This window comes from Leopardus geoffroyi, chromosome A2 (assembly GCF_018350155.1).
Source record: "Leopardus geoffroyi isolate Oge1 chromosome A2, O.geoffroyi_Oge1_pat1.0, whole genome shotgun sequence".
NCBI lineage: Eukaryota > Metazoa > Chordata > Mammalia > Carnivora > Felidae > Leopardus > Leopardus geoffroyi.
In genome coordinates, this window is record NC_059331.1 from 61,051,584 (window position 1) to 61,070,631 (window position 19,048).

At 39.9% G+C, this 19,048-nt stretch overlaps 1 protein-coding gene and 1 long non-coding RNA gene across 13 annotated transcripts in view; one reads left to right on the forward strand and one right to left on the reverse strand.

Annotated features, from left to right (window-relative positions):
• The window catches only part of LOC123606126 (solute carrier family 41 member 3-like), a 222,963-nt gene that overhangs the window by 105,084 nt on the left and 98,831 nt on the right, over positions 1–19,048 (forward strand). For 9 of the 12 annotated variants that reach the window (XM_045494080.1, XM_045494087.1, XM_045494079.1 and 6 more), the window contains one exon: positions 697–1,588. The exons of the other annotated variants lie outside the window; for them this stretch is intronic. In XM_045494080.1, coding sequence (XP_045350036.1) covers positions 697–906 — 210 coding nt within the window. In that variant the 3' untranslated portion in view covers positions 907–1,588. Of the gene's footprint in view, positions 1–696; positions 1,589–19,048 lie in introns of those variants that run through there. 12 annotated transcript variants of the gene reach the window in all.
• LOC123606128 lies at positions 7,201–13,481 on the reverse strand. Its single transcript, XR_006716116.1, has 2 exons — positions 13,395–13,481; positions 7,201–7,242 (listed from the first exon to the last, which is right to left on the reverse strand). It is a non-coding gene; the product is annotated as an uncharacterized LOC123606128 (long non-coding RNA).

The window sequence follows — 19,048 nt, forward strand, 5'->3', positions numbered from 1 at the left end:
GTGGCTAGTACTCAGCAGACTATCTGCCCAGACTAGTTGTCAGATGCCCCTGGTGGGCCTAGGGTGTCCACAGGGATAACGGTGGGCCTTGATGGGCACCGTTCTAGGAGGGCAATGCTAGAACTAGGGACTGATGTTTTCAAATCCTCTGAGTTAGGGCATTTGCAATTGCAGCATGTCCCTGATCATGAAGGATAGGGCGGGGTACTTTGAGAAACTGTCCCGAGGGGGACAGAGGGGCTGCGGTCAGCCTGTGACAAGACACTGAGGAGCTCTGAAGTGAGACCAGCACTGTGGTGCTTCCAGGGAAGGGTTACTCTCCAAAACTGCTCAAGTGAGGCCCTCTAGGGAACCCTATCTGAAGTCTGTGTCTTGAGTTTCTAAGGAAGGTGAGAGGAGCCTGTGTAGCAGAGACGATCTGTCTGCCACCTCAGGATGCTGCAAGCAGGTCCTGACGACAGGAGGGAGACTAGGCAAGTGTGGATGAGGGTGGACTTTCTGGCCTCTGCATGAGCTCAGAGCTAGGCATTGACCCCAAGAGAAGCTGGAGGAAGTCCAGCTGGGGTTGACATGGGGTTGACTCCCTGGGGTTGACATGTCCACCTTAGTATCTGCCTTTGAAATCTAGTGTTTCTTGGTGACATTTGGCTTTCTGACTTAGTTGTCATCTTTTGTGTCTGCTTGCTCTTATGACAGGTGACAATTCTGCTGTACCTGGCAGAAGTGATGGTTCGGCTCGCGTGGCACCAGGCTCTGGATCCAGACAGCCACTGCATCCCCTACCTCACAGGGCTGGGGGACCTGCTAGGGACTGGCCTCCTGACACTCTGCTTCCTTATCAACTGGTTATTGAGGAGTGAAGCAGGGCTGGATGGCATCTCAGACCCAGCATCCGGGCCTCCCTAATGAGCCCAGGCAGCCATATTTGCTCAGTAGAATTTTCCTTCCCACCAGCAGGGTACAGAATACAGTTTCTCCCTGACTAGGTCCTCAGGAAGGATGGTTAACACCCTGATTCTGCAGTGACCCTTTGTCAGTCTTCCAGGGACACTCACACATCTTGACTCTGGAGTTGGAAGCTGAGCCTGTAAAGGTGAAGGAGACCTGAAATCAGAGGCAGTGTTTGTGTACATGTGACTGCATGCTCCTGGGCTTGAGTGTGTACTCATGTGCTGGGTGAGTGCAAATAAGTGACTGTGTGTGTGTGGAGAGCAGGGGACTCTGCCCTGAAGACGCTGAAGGAAGAGGCATGTCCAGTGCACTGGGGGGATGTGTGGGCAGTGTTCTGTGTCCACACAGCCTGTACTTGGAAGGAGCAGGAAGGAAACACTTTCTGTGCCTATACCTCAGGACTGTGCTGTGGCTTACCCACAGGCTGACTAGATCCAAGCTTCATGGGCTATTTTGCTGATGTGCCTGCAAATGTGCAACCCTTCCCAGGACAGCCCTTCCTTGCATACCCTTGTCATCTGCTCTTGGTATTTAATCCTGTCGCTATGTTTCTTTTTCTTTTTTTATGTTGAAGCCAAACTTCTGTTTAGATTTTAGTGAACACAAAAGTATAAAATAAAACATAGATTATATTGTACTTGGCCTTTTGTGTCTTTAAAGGTAGTTAATGCAACCATGAGACTTGGGGTCTGTAAGTAACAAATACCTCTGGCATTTCTCTAGTGTCTATTTCTCAAACTGTGGTCTCTAGCAGAGAAGCATCAAAGTCAGGGAAACTTGTTAGACATGGAAGTTGTTAATCCTCCTTCCCCTGGGCCTGCCAGTCAGCCTGTCTTGGCGTGGGGTCAGCAAGGTGGGTTTAACAAGCCCCATGTTGTTCTGATGCACTCTTACATTTGAGAAGCACTGCCCCAGAATGTCCTCACTTTTTAAAATAGATGTTTACTTCCTGTTTCTTATTCACTCATCATAACAACTTTAGCCATGATTTGGGTTGAGGATTATTATCTTCATATGGTGAAATAGGTATTTACTTATTCATGTCATCTTGGATGAAGACATGTGTGAGACAGGTCAACACTGGAGATGCATATAGTTCCTTGACTGAGGACATCACCAGGTATATACCCGCTTGCTAGAATGAGGGAAATTTATGGGATGAATTTTTCTGCCAGGTTGAGGTCAACATTGGGGAGGAATTTTTCTGTACAGAGGAGGTAAACATGAGGATTGAATACAGCTTTCACATTGAAATCATCACAGATGTATCCATGTGCAGGTCTGAGATCATCATCAGAGATGAACCCAGATGAGGTAAGGTTATCATTGGAAATGATCCCTAATGCGGGGCTGAAGTCAGCATCTGGGATGAATTTTCCTATGGGGTAAGGTCATCATAGGTGATGAACCCAGCTGCAGAATTGAGGGCACCATCAGGGATAAATCCAGGTGGTTCTCATAAGGACAGTCCTGCTGCAGCTCCAGTACTGAGGTCAACATCTGGCTGAATCTGGCTACAGTGTCGAAGTGGCCATCAGGATTAAATCCACACACAAAGCTGAGGAATTATTGGGTATAAATCTGGTTGTGGAGCTGAATATCTTAGTTGGGATGAATCCTGCTATGGGACTGAAGTTAGTAGCTGGGTTAATTTTATCTATGGAGTTTTGATAAGAGTAAGGGGCAGGAAGTGGGTCAAGGTGAATATAAATTTAAGATTGAAGCCAAACTCAAGGTTCGGTTAAACCTCACATCCCAAAGCTGTACATGCTCTGGCTGATAGTGTCAAGGGCCTGAATCAGGCAGAAAGATAAAGTCAATTCCTTGGTCAAAGTCACGGTTGTTTAGATCCAACTTAATTCACAGATGTAGATATGGTCTGGACAATAGACAGGAAGACGATGAGGATTTGAATCAAGGTGCAAGTCAAGGTCAAATTCAACATCAGTATCAAGTTTAAGGTCAATTTATAGTTAAGGTCAAGATCAGTTCCAAGACCAGGAACATACAGATCATCCCTGATGTATGACGATTTGACTTCTGATTTTTCAACTTTACAGTGATGTGAAAACAATCTGCATTCAATGGAAACCGTACTTCACATTTTGAGTTTTGATCTTTTACCGGGCTATTGGTATGGTATGATACTCTCTGGTGATGTGGGGCAGTTAGCAACAGCTGCAACTCTCTGTCAGCCAAGCAATTGTGGGGGCTAACAATTACTATCCTTACAGCCATTCTGTTTGTCACTTTCAGAAGAGTATTGAAATTATAGGAGATAGTCAATACTTTGTTATCTAATAGGCTTTGTGGGAAACGATTAAGCTCTGATGTTTGATAGGTTAGGTGTATTCGATGCATTTTTCACTTATGTTTGACTTAAAATGGGTTTATTGGGATGTAACCCCATCATAAACTGAGGAGGATCTGTATTTAAGTTCACAATCATGGCTACACATGTCCTCGATGATTAGACAAAGAATTGGGTGTGGATCATGGACAAGGTCTAGATCAAGGTCAAATTCATAGCTTGATCTAGATATTACCTTGAACAACAATCAGCAACCCGATGAGGAACTGAATCAAGGTCAAGGTCAATTTCATGGTCACTTTAAGGTCAAAGTCCTTATGGGTTAAGGATCAAGGGGTCAAGTTTGTGTTTGAAGTGAAACTTGATTAACATATTAGGGACAGATTTTCATTGAGGTCAGCATCAAGGTCAAGTATAAGGTTAAGGTTAAGGTCATGTGTTAAGACCTAGACATAGTTCAAGGTTAATATCAAGGTCAATTTCAAGTTCATATTCTGGAGTAGACCTATACATGAGAGTCTGAAACAGGTGGTGGTCTGAACTATGAACAAAGTCATGATAAAATTCAAGTTCAGGATCAAAAGTCAAGGTTAAGTTCCAATTCAAAGTCAAGATCGGGGTTAAAATCAAATTTATATTTAGAAGGTCTGGATGATAATCTGGGTCAGAATGTGGTCTAAACCAGGGTCGAGGTAAAGGCAGATTTCAATGTGCTAAGGTCATGTTAAAGGTGAAAGACAGGAGGACTTGGGCAACACACAGTATGGATTATAATCAGGAGCAAAAAGTAAATCTGATTTAGTGTCAAGGTCAAGATCAAAGTAAAATTCAAGCTCAGATTCAAAGTCTGGGCCAAGTTCAAGACTAAGATCAGTTAAAAAGACAAATCAAACTAAACTTCACATCAGGGTCAACATTACAATAAGGTCAAAGTCCAAGTCCAGTTCAAGTTGTAGTTCACAGCCTGGGCTACGCATGATAAAGTGGCTCTGAATCAGGGTTTACATCAAAGTCAAGGAGAAATTTAAAGTACAGGTCATCCTTGAGGCACCTGGGTGGCTAAGTTGATTAAGCTTCTGACTCTTGGTTTTGGCTCAGGTCATAATCTCACTGTTTGTGAGATTGAGACTGCTTCTGACTCTGTGCTCACAGCATGGAGTCTGTTGAGATTCTCTCTCCTCCCTCTCTTCCACTGTCCTGCGCTCACTCTCTCAATCTCTCTCTCAATCTCTATCTCTCTCTCTCTCAAGATAAATAAGTAAACTTAAAAAAAACACATTTTCCTGCCTTGTCAAAAATTAGTTGGCCATATATTTGTGGGTCCATTTCTGGGTTCTCTATTATATTCCATTGATCTATGTGTCTTGTTTCTGTGCCGATACCTTACTTGCTTGATGATTACACTTTATAATACAGCTTAAAGTCCGGGATTGTAATGCCTCCAGCTTTGGTTTTCTTTTTCAAGATTACTTTCCTTTTCAGGGTCTTTTGTGATTTTATACAAATTTTAGGATTGTTTTTTCTAGCTCTGTGAAGAATTTTGATAGGAATTCCATTGAATGTGTCAATTGCTTTGCATAGTATTGACATTTTAACAATATTTGTTTCTCCAATCCACGAGCGTAAAATGTTTTTCCATTTCTTTGTGTCTTCTTCAATTTCTTTCATAAGCTTTCTATAGTTTTCATCAGACAGATCTTTACCTCTTTGGTTAGGTTTATTCCTAAGTATTTTATGGTTTAGGTGCAATTGTAAATGGGATAGATTCCTTGGTTTCTCTTTCTGCTACTTCATTATTGGTGTATAAACTTCTATATATTGATTTTATATCCTGTGCCTTTGCTGAATTCATGGATCAGCTCTAACAGTTTTTTGGCGGAGTCTTTCAGGTTTTCCATGTAGAGTATCATGTCATCTGCGAAGAGTGAAAGTTTGACTTCTTCCTTGCCAATTTGGATGCCTTTTATTTCTTTTTTGTTGTCTGATTGCTCCAGCTAGGACTTCCAGCAGTATGTTGAAGAGCAGTGGTGAGAGTGGACATCCCTGTCGTGTTCCTGATCTTAGGGGAAATCTCTCAATTTTTCCCCATTGAGCATGATATTAGCTGTGGGCCTTTCATATATGGCTTTTATGATATTGAAGTATGTTCCTTCTACCCCTACTTCCTTGAGGGTTTTTATCAAGAAATGATACTATATTTTGTCAAATGCTTTTTCTGCATCTATTTTAAGGATCATATGGTTCTTATCCTATCTACTCATATGGTGTATCACATTGATTGACTTGCAAATATTGAACCAGCCCTGCAGCCCAGAAATGAACCTCACTCAATCATGGTGAATAATTCTGTTAATGTACTGTTGAATTCGATTTGCTAGCATCTTGTTGAGAATTTCTGCATCCAAGTTCATCAGGGATATTGGCCTGTAATTCTCCTGTTTAGTGGGGTCATTGTCTGGTTCTGGAATCAAGGTAATGCTCCCTTCATAGAATGAGTTTAGAAGCTTTCCTTCAATTTCTATTGTTTGGAACAGTTTGAGAATAGGTATTAACTCTTTTTTTTGTAATTGTTAATTAACACTTATTTATTGTTGACAGACAGAGTATGAACAGGGGAGGGGCAGAGAGAGACACACACACAGAATCTGAAGCAGGCTTCAGGCTTGAGCTGTCAGCACAAAACCTGACACGGGGCTCGAACCCACAAACTGTGAGATCATGACCTAAGCCACAGTTGGACACTCAACCGACCAAGCCACCCAGGCACCCCAGTATTAACCGTTTTTTAAATGTCTGGCAGAATTTCCCTGGGAAGCCATCTAGCCCAAGACTCTTAATTGTTGAGAGATTTTTGATAACTGGCTTCATTTCTTTCCTTGTTATGGGCCTATTCAATTTTCTGTTTCTTCCCTGTTTGAGTTTTGGTAGTGTGTGAATGTCTAGGAATTTGTCCATTTCTTCCAGATTGTCCAGCTTGTCAGTACATAATTTTCATAGTATTCTCTTATAATTATTTATTTTTCTATAGTATTGGTTGTGGTATTCCCTTTTACATTTGTGATTTTATCTATTTGGCCCTCTTTTCAAGTATCTTTCTAGTGGTTTATCAATTTTGTTTAGTCTTTCAAAAAATCAACTCTTAGTTTCATTGATCTGTTTTTTTAATGTGTGTTTTTTTTTATTCTATATTGTTTCTTTCTGCTCTAGTATTTATTATTTCCCTTTTTCTACTGGCTTTGAGCTTTATTTGCTGCTCCTTTTCTAGCTTCTTAAGGGTAAGGTTTGGTTGTGTATTTGGGACCTTTCTTGCTTCTTGAGATAGGCCTGAATTGCAATGTATTTTCCTGTAAGGTCTGCCTTTGCTGCAACTGAAAGGGTTTGGACTCTTGTGTTTTTATTTTCATTTGCTTCCATGTATTTTTTAATTAACTCCTCTTTGACAAAGCAGGAAAGAGCATCCAATGGAAAATAGAGAGCACCTTTAGCAAATGGTGCTGGGAGAACTGGACAGGGACATGCAGAAGAATGAAACTACCACTTTCTTACACCATACACAAAAATAAATTCAAAATGGATGAAAGATGTAAATGTGAAATGAGAAACCATCAAAATCCTACAGGAGAAAACAGGCAGCAACTTCTTACTTGACATGCCTCTGGAGGCAAGGGAAATAAAAGCAAAAAATGAACTATGGAGACCTCATCAAGACAAAAACTTCTGCACAGCAAAGGAAACAAAAAAAAAGGCAATTTATGGAATGGAAGAAGATGTTTGCAAATAACATATCAGATAAAGGGTTAGTATCCAAAATCTACAAAGAACATCCAAAAACAATCCAGTGAAGAAATGTGCAAAAGACATGAACAGACACTTTTCCAAAGAAGACATCCAGATGGGTAACAAACACATGAAAAGATGCTCAACATCACCCATCATCAGAGAAATACAAATCAAAACAGCAATGGGATACCACCTAACACCTCTCAGAATGGGAAAAAATGAACAACTCAGGCAACAACAGATGTTGGTGAGGATGTGAAGAAAGAGGAACCCTTTTGAACACTTGGTGGGAATGCAAACTGGCTCAGTCACTCTGGAGAATAGTATGGATGTTCCTCAAAAAAATAAAAATAGAAATACCTTACTACCCAGCAGTTGCACTACTAGGAATTTATCCAAAGGATACAAAAATGCTGATTTGAAACACATTCATCCCAGTGTTTATAGCAATGTTATCAAAAATATCCAAATTGTAGAAAAAGCCCAAATGTCCATTGGCTGATGAATTGATAAAGATGTGGTACGTACACACACACACACACACACACACACACACACAATGGAATAGCATTTGGTGATAAGAAAGAATAACATCTTGTCATTTGCAACAATGTGGATGGACTGGAGGGCAGTATGCTAAGTGAAGTCAGTCAGAGAAAGATACATGATTTCACGCATATGTGCAATTTGAGAAACTCAACAGATGAACCTAAAGCAATGGAAGGAAAAATAAGATAAAAACAGAGAGGGAGGCAAATCATAAGAGACTCTTAAATACAGAGAACAAACTGAGGGTTACTGCAGGGGTGTTGGTTGGATGCATGGGCTAAATCGGTGACAGGCATTGAGGAGGGCACTTGTTGGGATGAGCAATGGGTGTCATATGTATGAGATGAATCACTGGGTTCTACTCCTGAAGCCAAGACTACACTGTATGTTAACTAACTTTAATTTTTAAAAAAAGTACAGGTCATCTTTAAGCTTGTACTTACTTTAAGTTGTACTTATTTTTAACAGATCAAAAATAAAAACCAACATTGATGCCAAAATCAAGTTTTAGGTGAAGTTCAAGGTTAAATGCAACTTCACATTCAGGGCTATACATTGTCTAGACATTTTATAGGAAAGGATGAGTGAGTCACAAGAAAGCTCAAGGTCAAGATCATAATCAAAGCTAAAATCAAGGCTAAAAGTAAAGAAATGTTAAGTTTGTCTGAGTTGGAATCAAAACAAGGCCAAGGAACATTCAAAGTTAGCATTAAAGAGAAGATCAAGACCAATGTCAAGAAAGAAAAATCTAAAGAAAAATAAAAATCAAGGTTAAGCTCAAGAATAGCACATAGGGGGCGCCTGGGTGGCGCAGTCGGTTAAGCGTCCGACTTCAGCCAGGTCACGATCTCGCGGTCCGTGAGTTCGAGCCCCGCGTCAGGCTCTGGGCTGATGGCTCGGAGCCTGGAGCCTGTTTCCGATTCTGTGTCTCCCTCTCTCTCTGCCCCTCCCCCGTTCATGCTCTGTCTCTCTCTGTCCCAAAAATAAATAAACGTTGAAAAAAAAAAAAAAGAATAGCACATAGTATTCAAGGAGCAGTTGTAGACTAGCCAAGACTGAGTGTGAAAGAAATGGCATTTAGATGGTGGGGAATGGGTGTGAAAAGAATGGTGGTTGTATCATACAGTGAGTGAGCATAGAGTGGTTGAATGCACAAAGTTTAGTGTGCAAGGAGTGGAAGTTGGGTGATAGGGAATACTTGTAGAGTGATTGCTAGATTACACATGAGCGCACAATGAGTGGAAGTAGAATAGCGCAGTGAGTTTGCAAGGATTTATTGTTGAATGGCACAGTGTGCAAAGAATGGAAACTGCAAAGTGCAGAATGAGTTAAAAAAGAGTGCCTATTGATTCGCAAGGAGCAAGTGTGCAGGAAGTGATTGTTGAATGGCAGAGGAGTGGTACTGGATGGAAAAGATGGAGTGCATTAAGAGAGATTGTTGAACAGCAAACAGTGAGTGTTCTAGGAAAGGGACTGGGCTGTACATAATGCATGTGCAAAGAATAGTTGTTGAATTGCACACTGTGATTATCCAAAGAGTGGTTTGCAAATCACGGTGAGTGTGGAAAGAGTGGTTATTGAAACACTAAATGTGCACAGAGAGGATGTTGAATGGTATACAGTGTGAATAGCAATTATTAATTGGAAAATAATGGGTTTGCAAGGAATGGAGGTTGGTAGGACCTGCCAAGAATACATATACTTTTGGAATTTCACACGGAGTATGTAAGGGATGATTGTCCAATGGCATGCAATGGGTGTAGTGAATGGAATTTGGATGGTGCAGAATGAGTATAATGTGTATGAGGTTTTTCTTGAAAAGCATACAATGTGAGTGCAAGGAGTGGCATTGGAATAGCAATAATGAGTGTGGGAGGAGTGGATGTTAAATCACAAGTGGTGGTGAGTAATCCAGTGTAATTGTTAAATAAAGCACAGTCAGTGTGTGAGAGATGTTTGAATAGCTTAGAATGAGTGGGCAGGTATTATAAGTTGGATGGAACAGAACGAACATACATAGAGTATTTATTGCAGATAGTGAGTGTGCCAAGAGTGAGTATTGGATACCATGATGTTGGTTTTAATGAGTGGAAGTTGGATTGTGCAAAAGGATTATATATGAAAGGTTGGTCATTTGCACACATAGTTTTGTGAGTCACAGACACTGAATGTGCAGGCAGGTAGAGCTAAATGGCACTGAATGAGTAGCCTGGAGTGAAGGTTGGATTGGAGGTGGAAATAATGTCTGTTGGAAAACCCACAGTGAGTGTGTGAAGAGCGACTCTTGAACTGCAGGCAATTGTGCACAAAGAAGGTATTAAATAGCACACAGTGTGCAAGCGATGATTGTCAAATGAAAAACAGGAGGTTAAAGAGTGACATTTGAATAGAGCAAAAGAAATGTGCAGAGAGATTGAATTATACACAATTTACTATGAATTGGGGAGTCAGTGTGTGTATGAGTATGCAAAGACAGTAAACAGAATGTGTTTAGAATGAGTAGAATATGGATGGTGCAAAACTAGCATTCAAAGATTAGTTTTTTAATACTTATTTTTTTAACTTTTTATTTAAATTCCAGTTAGTTTAACATGCTATTTCAAAGGGACACATACACCCTGATGTTTATAGGAACGTTATCTACAATAGTCAAATTATGGCCACACCCCAAGTGTCCGTTGACTGATGATATATATATATCATCCATTGACCCATCCTTCCCACTTTACTCTCAAATCCTCACTCTGGAGGTGGATTCCCTCCCTAGCCCCAGCCTATTCCCTCATGGCTCTGGAGGGCAACAGGAGGCTGCTGAGCCCTCTCCCTTGCTGGGATACTGCTGACCCCAGTTCTCTCCTAAGACCACACCCCACCTCCTCCCTCAGCCAGGTGCTGCTGATACCTGGTGTACCCCTTCACTGCCATCCCACAGAGAGGGCCCTTAACCCTGGACAGGGGAAGATGAGTGGTTTCTGTCCCATGACAATGTGTGTTCTGTCCCCAATCCCATTCAACTGGCTGTACCTACCAGGGTGTGTTTATATTCCCATTGGCCTTCCTGGGTAAGGGCCATCTTTCTTCCATCTCTGCTAAGGCCCAGAAAGGGTGGGAGATGAAAAAAGAGACAAAGAAGAACAAGGGAAATGGAGTTGAGTAAGGGAGAGCTGGGTTCCAAACAGATGGTAAAATAGAGGATGGGGGATGGGTTGGGTGCAGATGACTTGGAAACGCCCAGTAAGCATGACAGAGAATGACCTGGGAAAGAAGCAGAGGGAGACATGAAAATAGACAAATCAGCAGAGAGAGGGAGGGAGGCAGAATAGAGAAGGGGGCCCTGACCATCAGTAACAATGTGGGCAATAGAAGGGTAGATCCAATCATACCTCGAGATCATAAAAGCCATATATGAATGACCCAATGCTAATATCATCCTCAATGGAGAAAAACTGAGAGCTTTCCCCCTAAGGTCAGGAACAAGACAGGGATGTCCACTCTCGCCACTGTTATTCAACATAGTATTGGAAGACTTCGACTCTGCAATCAGACAACACAAAGAAATAAAAGGCATCCAAATTGGCCAGGAGGAGGTCAAACTTTCACTCTTTGCAGGCGACATAATACTCTATATGGAAAACCCAAAATGTTCCACCAAAAAACTGCTAGAACTGATCCATGAATTCAGCAAAGTTGCAGGATATAAAACCAATGCACAGAAATCAGTTGCATTCCTATACACCAACAATGAAGCGACAGAAAGAGAAATCAAGGAATCGATCCCATTTACAGTTGGACCAAAAACCATAAAATACCTAGGAATAAATCTAACCAAAGAGGTGAAAAATCTATACACTGAAAACTATAGAAAGCTTATGACAGAAATTGAAGAAGACACCAAAAAATGGAAAAAGATTCCATGCTCCTAGATAGAAAGAACAAATATTGTTAAAATGTTGATATCTACCAAAGCAATCTACATATTCAATGCAATCCCGATCAAAGTAACACCAGCATTAGAGATCTAATATCTAGAATATATTACACTCTCAAAACCCAACATTAAGAAGACAAATAATCCAATTAGAAAATGGGCACAAGACCAGAAACGGTTTTTTCACCAAAGAGCATATACAGATGCCAAATAAACAAGTGAAAAGATGTTCAACATCATTAGCCATTAGAGAAATGAAAATTAAAACTGCCGTGAAATATCCCTACACATCTATCAGGATGGCTATAATAAACAACGATAATACCAAATGCTGTCAAGCATGTGGAGAGATGGCATCTCTCATACATTACAAAGGAGAATGTAAAATAGTATAGCCGTGCTGGAAGTTAGTTTGGCAATAATTTTTAAAACTAAAAATGGGTTTACCAGAAGACCCAGTGATTGTACTCTTGGGCATTTATTTCATAGAAATTAAGGTTTATTTTCAGTCAGGACCATGTACACGAATGTTTATAGCAGTTTTATTCATAGGATCCTCAAACTGGAAACTACTCACAGATTAAAACAACAACAACAAAACTCTGAATAGTTAAAAACAAACTATGGTGCATCTATACCACAGAATTCTACACCACAATTTAAAGGATTAAATTACTAACACATGTAAAAATTTGGATGGCTCTAAAGGGTATTATGCTAAGTAAAAAAAAAATTCAAAAAGTCACATACTATAAATGGACTATAGTCCATTTATATATCCTTCTGGCAAAATTATAGAAATGGAGAACATATTAGTTGTTGTCAGGGGAGGGAATAGTTGTGGCTTAAAAAGGTAATGCAAGGCAGTCTTGTGGTACTGAATCCAACTGTGTGAACCAGAATACATGATCAAGTAGCTTTCTTTTAGTTACGCAAGGAGGATTTTCATCAGAAAATCTATCAATGTAATTCGCCACATTAATATAGAAAAATAAATACCTCAGTTGATACAGAAAAAAAAAAAAAAGTAACACCAGCATTCTTAACAGAGCTAGAACAAATAATCCTAAAATTTGTATGGAACCAGAAAAGACCGTGAATAGTCAAAGCAATCTTGAAAACAGAAACCAAAGCAGGAGGCATCACAATCCCAGACTTCAAGCTATACTACAAAGCTGTAATCATCAAGACAGTATGGTACTGGCACAGGAACAGACACTCAGATCAATGGAACAGAATAGAGAACCCAGAAATGGACCCACAAACGTATGGCCAACTAATCTTTGACAAAGCAGGAAAGAATATCCAATGGAATAAAGATAGTCTTTTCAGCAAGTGGTGCTGGGAAAACTGGACAGCGACATGCAGAAGAATGAACCTGAACCACTTTTTTACACCATACACAAAAGTAAACTCAAAATGGATGAAAGACCTCAATGTAAGACAGGAAGCCATCAAAATCCTCGAGGAGAAAGCAGGCAAAAACCTCTTTGATCTTACCCACAGCAACTTCTTACTCAACACGTCTCCAGAGGCAAGGGAAACAAAAGCAAAAATGAACTACTGGGACCTCATCAAAATAAAAAGCTTGTGCACAGCAAAGGAAACAATCAGCAAAACTAAAAGGCAACCAACAGAATGGGAGAAGATATTTGCAAATGACATATCAGATAAAGGGTTAGTATCCAAAATCTATAAAGAATTTATCAAACTCAACACTCAAAAAACAATCCAATGAAGAAATGGGCAAAAGACATGAATAGACACTTCTCCAAGGAAGACATCTGATGGCCAACTAACACATGAAAAAAGGCTCAACACCACTCATCGTTAGGGAAATCCAAATCAAAACCACAATGAGATACCACCTGACACCTGTCAGAATGGCTAACATTAACAACTCAGGCCACAACAGATGCTGGCGAGGATGCGGAGAAAGAGGATCTCTTGCATTGCTGGTGGCAATGCAAGCTGGTGCAGCCACTCTGGAAAACAGTATGGAGGTTCCTCAAAAAAACAAAAATAGAACTACCCTACAACCCAGCAATTGCACTACTAGGCATTTATCCAAGGGATACGGGTGTGCTGTTTCGAAGGGACACATGCACCCCCTTGTTTATAGCAGCACTATGAACAATAGCCAAATTATGCAAAGACCCAAATGTCCATCGATGGATGAATGGATAAAGAAAATGTGGCATATACATACATTGGAGTATTACTTCAATCCAAAAGAATGAAAGCTTGCCATTTGCAACTACGTGGATGGAACTGGAGGGTATTATTCTAAGTGAAATTAGAGAAAGACAAAAATCATATGACTTCACTCATATGAAGTTTTAAGAGTCAAAACAGATGGACATAAGGGAAGGGAAACAAAAATAATATAAAAACAGAGAGGGGGACAAAACAGAAGACACTCATAAATATGGAGAACAAACTGAGAGTTCCTGGAGGGGTTGTGGGAGGGGGGATGGGCTAAATGGGTAAGGGGCATTAAGGAATCTACTCCTGAAATCACTGTTTCACTATATGCTAACTAATTTGGATGTAAATTTTAAAAAATAAAAAATAATTTAAAAAAATAAAACAAAAAGAAGTGTCTCCATTCCTCTTTTCCTGGTGATAATAATGACCTGGCATGGACAAGGTAAGCAGGAGTTTGGACCATATAGCTTAGTCTAGCTGAAGTACTAGAACAATTAAATTCCAAGAAAGAGATGATGAGTACTTAATAGGGCTTTAAGATTAGTTGCAATAACAACTATTATAGTTTGTTCCAATAAACCTGGTAATTAAATTTGCCTCTTAGAGATTCCAGCATCTTGAAGGCCTAATGAGAGATTTGTTCATGGAAGCACGGACTATGGCAGGTGTGCCTATAACATCAGCTTACCAGTGAGTTCAGCTGCAGTTGCAGCTGATCCTGTAATCCTGGGTTCTTCCAAACTAAAATGAGCACCATGGAGTTTTCCAATTTTTTCCTCAGGGCCTTCTCCAAAACCACAGGATACCATTCATCCATTACCCAAGAGAAGCCCAGAATTGATGGGGAAAGATAACAGTGCTGGGGGTAACCCTCAATCAATGAGCAAAAGTGCCTGGTGGATGAATGCCCCAGCCTCTTGTGTTTGGGAAAGACAATGTTGGAGATGATTTTATGCACATCTTTATGATCCTAGAAAAATTTAACCCTAACTATTCAAAGCAAATATTTCAATAGTGCACCATTAGTTTTGCTTTTCTCTGTATCACTCTGCCAACTTCCTACTCTATCTCTGGAATTATCTTGCAAATAAACCACCTGCAACTCAAAAAATAAATAAATAAAAATAAATAAATAAATTTTTAAAAAGGGTAGATCCAAATTCATTATATGCTGTGATGGTTAATTTTATATGTCAGCTTACTTGGGTTAAGGGGTACCCAGATAGCCGATAACACTTTAATTCTGAGTGTATCTGTGAGAATGTTTCCAGAAGAGATTAGCAGTTGGAGCAGTAGATTGAGAAAGAAGATCGCCATTCCTCATGAGACTGGGCATCATCCAATCCATTGAGGACCTTAATAGAACAAAACAGCAGAGGAAGGGCAAATTTGTCCTGTGCTTGAGCTGGGGTATCCATCTACTCCTACTCTTGGACATTTATGCTGCCGTTTTTCAGGCCTTTGTACTCAGACTGGGACTTAACACCACTGGCTCCCCTGGTTGTCAGGTGTGAAAGTTGGGACTAGAACCATACCACTGGCTTTCGTGGGCCTCCAGCTTGCAGATGGCAGATTGTGGGACTTCCTTCTCAGCTTCCATTATTGTGTAAACCAATCCCACCTAATAAATCTTTTTCTGTATATCTATATATATCCTATTGGTCCTGTTTCTCTAGAGAACACTGACTGGTACAGATGCTTTTAACATTTCCAATTCCCCCTTTACATTTATTTTGTTGGATTCAGAGTGAGGTCTCAATGCTTCTCCAGTCTTTTTCACATATCAAAAATACAGGCATACCTTGGAGATATTGCAGGTTTTGTTCCCTACCATTGCAATAGACCTAATATTGCAGTAAGGCAAAGTCAAAATGTGATTTTGTTCTCCTAGCGAATATTAAAGTTATGTCTAAAACAATGCACATGCCTTAATTAAAAAATATTTTATTGCTAACAAATGCTAACCATCATCTGAGCTTTCAGTGATCACAGATCACTATAACAAATATGATAAATGATGAAGTTTGAAATACTGTGAGAATTACCAAAATGTGACACAGGGACATGAAGTCAGCAAATGCTGTTGGGGAAAAATGGTGCTGATAGACTTGTTTGACAGGGTTGCCAGAAACCTTCAATTTGTAAAAAAAAAAAAAAAAAAAAAAAAAAAAAAATTAAAATTAAATAACCCCACAGTATCTGCAAAGTGCAATAAAGTTAAGTGAAATAAAGTATACTTGTGTTCTTGTGTTCTTTGGTGCTTAGTGAATTTTCACTACTTCAGTATGTACTTGGTAAGGATATTGATGTATTTTATATTAACAAACAAAACCTAGGTTAACCAGTTAGTCTAATACTCAATAGATTTTCTTCCTTGCATGATGTGTTAAATTGATGGGCTATGAAATAAAGTCCTCAACTACTTTATGTATATGTTCTGTTCAAGTTCCCTTTGTCCTTTCTCAGCAGATGTTGAAGGTTGAGCTGGATTAACATGGAATTTTAATCTAACAGAGATCATCTGTTCATGGTGAATAAATGGCTCAGAGTTATTTCCATTGCTAATCCTCTTTCACGCTTTCCAGTGCCAGTAATTTGTTCTTCTCAATTTCATAGTTTTCATAGGATAATATGGTTTTGTGGGAAAGAGGAATTGAGATTAATGTAAATGAAAGCAGGAAAACGAAGTCTATCTTGCTCAGGAGTATGAGATATGGTCTGGAATCTTTAGCCTGTGCTGGTTACTCTCTGCTAGCTTTTCCTACTCACTTTCTTGCCTGCCCACCTGAGTACACATACAGAAAGTCACAAGACAGCTGGTAAGAGAGAGACAAAATTCCCCTCCCCCAGTTTTTCTTATTGCACTAAAATACAGCAAAATTTACCATTTTAATTTTTAAGTATACAGTTCAGTGGTGTTAAATCCATTCATAACGTTGGGCAACCATCACCACCATCCATCTCCAGAACTCTTTTCACCTTGTAAAACTGAGACACCATATCCATTGAACAAAGACTACCTATTCCTCCCAGTCCTCAGCCCCTGGCAAACAGTGTTCTACTTTCTGTCTTTATGACTTTGACTCTTCTAAGTATTTCCTAGAAGTGGAATAATACATTATTTGTCTTTTTTTGACTGGTTTATTTCACTTAGCATACTTTTCTCAAGGTTCTTCTATGTTGTAGCCTAACTTCCTTCTTTTTCAAGACAGGAAAATATTCTTTTGTATGTATAGACCACATTTTGGTTATCCATTCATCCATTGATGTACATTTGGGTTGCTTCCACATTTAGCTATTGTTTACTATGTTACTGTGAACGTGGATATATTTTATTTAAAATCAATTTTGTCTGATAGTATAACCACCCCTGATCTTTTTGGGTGCTATTTGTATAGAATATCTTTTCCATACTTTCCCTTTAACTCTATTTATGTCTTCTGATCTAAAATCAGTCTCTTGTAGACAGCAAATACTTCAATCATATTTTTTAATCCATTCTGCCAATCTCTGCTTTTTGACTGGAAAGTTTAATCCACTTTTGTTTGAAGTAATTACTGGTAAGGAGGGATTTGTTTCTATCACTTTGCTGTTTGCTTTCTGTGTGCTTTATAGCGGGTTTTTATTTGTTTGTTTGTTTGTGCCTTATTTCCTGCATTACTGTCTTCTCTTGTGTTTAGTTGATTTTTTCTAGTGAAATGTTTACATTATTTTCTCATCTCCTTTTGTGTATATTCTACAGCTGCTTTCTTCATGGTTATCATGGGAAGTACATTTAACATAGTAAGTTATAATACCCTAATGTGTATTTATACTAGTTTAACTTCAATAGCATGGAAACACTCTGCTCCTTTACAGCTCTGACCCCACCTCCTTTCAGTTAGTGATGTCAGAAAATTATATACTTTTGGATTGAGTCTAAAACATAGAGTAATACTTCTTTTAAAAAACTACATTAGTCTCTTAATGTAGAAAGGAAAAAGTAGAGATGGAAACTAAAGTTATAATAATACTAGCTTTTATACTCATCCATATATTTCTTTTTACCAGAGATCTTTATTTCTTCATAAGACTTTGAGTTACTTTCCATTGCCTTTTAATTTCAGCCTGAACTACTCCCTTCATTGCAGGGCTGGTCTAGAAGTAGCAATGTTCTAAGCTTTGGCATATCTGAGAATGTCTTAATTTATCCCTCGTTTTTTCTTGGGGAGGGGGGATAATCCCTCCCTCCATCCTCCCTCCCTCCCTTCCATCCTTCCTTCCTTTTCTCCCTCCCTCTCTTTCTCCTTCCCTCCCTCCTTTTCTTCCTTCCTCGCTCCCTCCTTCTTTTCTCCTTCCTTCCTTCCTTCCTTCCTTCCTTCCTTCCTTCCTTCCTTCCCTCCCTCCCTCCCATCCTTTATTCCATTCCATTCTCCCTTCCAAATCCTTTCTGCTGGTCCCTTCCCTTCCGTTCCCTTCCTTCCTTCCCTTCTTCCCCTTTCTTACCTTCCTCCTTTCCTTTCCTTTCCTTTCCTTTCCTTTCTCCCCTTCCCTTTCCTTCCTTGCCCCCCTCCCTCCCTTCCTCCCTTTGTCCCTTCCTCCCCTTCCTCCTTCCTTCCCTTCCCTTTCTCTTTCTCTTTCTTTCTGAACTTTTATAAACATATGATGTTAGTTTAAGATGTATAATATAATGAATCAACAATCTCTCATTTTTGAAAGACAGTTTTGCCAGAGTAGGATTGTTGGTTGGCATTTTTTCCCCAACATTTTGAATAGATCAACCCACTGTCATTTGGCCTCTGAGGCTGCTGAAGAAGACTGTGCTGATGATCTTATTGGGGTAAATGTCATAAATGCTGTCTTCCTTCAGTAAGGTCATTAACAAGAGTCAGCAGACCTCCTCCAGCTTCCTAAGACTTTTCTGTGAAGTCCATAGCATGAAGGGCTGGGATCACACCAATATCATAAAAATGCTCCAGGTGACTGACAGTACAGAAACACTCTTCCTCATCTCAGAGTACATTAGTGGGGGTGACATATTTGGTTATTTACTGGGCCATGGCTGCATGACAGAGAAAGAGTCTCAAGGCAAATTATAGCAGCTAGTATGCACTGTGCAGTACTGCCAGGGTCATCAGCCTTCAGGGACCTGAAGCTGGAGAGCCTACTTTTTGGTGTTAACCTGATCATAAAAATTGTAGACTTTGGCCTCAGCAATGAGTTCACCATCAGCCATAAGCTGAACGTCTACTGTGGCAGCCCCCACCCCCCAACTTATGCTCCCTCAGAACTCTTCTGGCCCTGTGATGGATGTGTGGATCCTGGGAACCAGTCTGTCACCA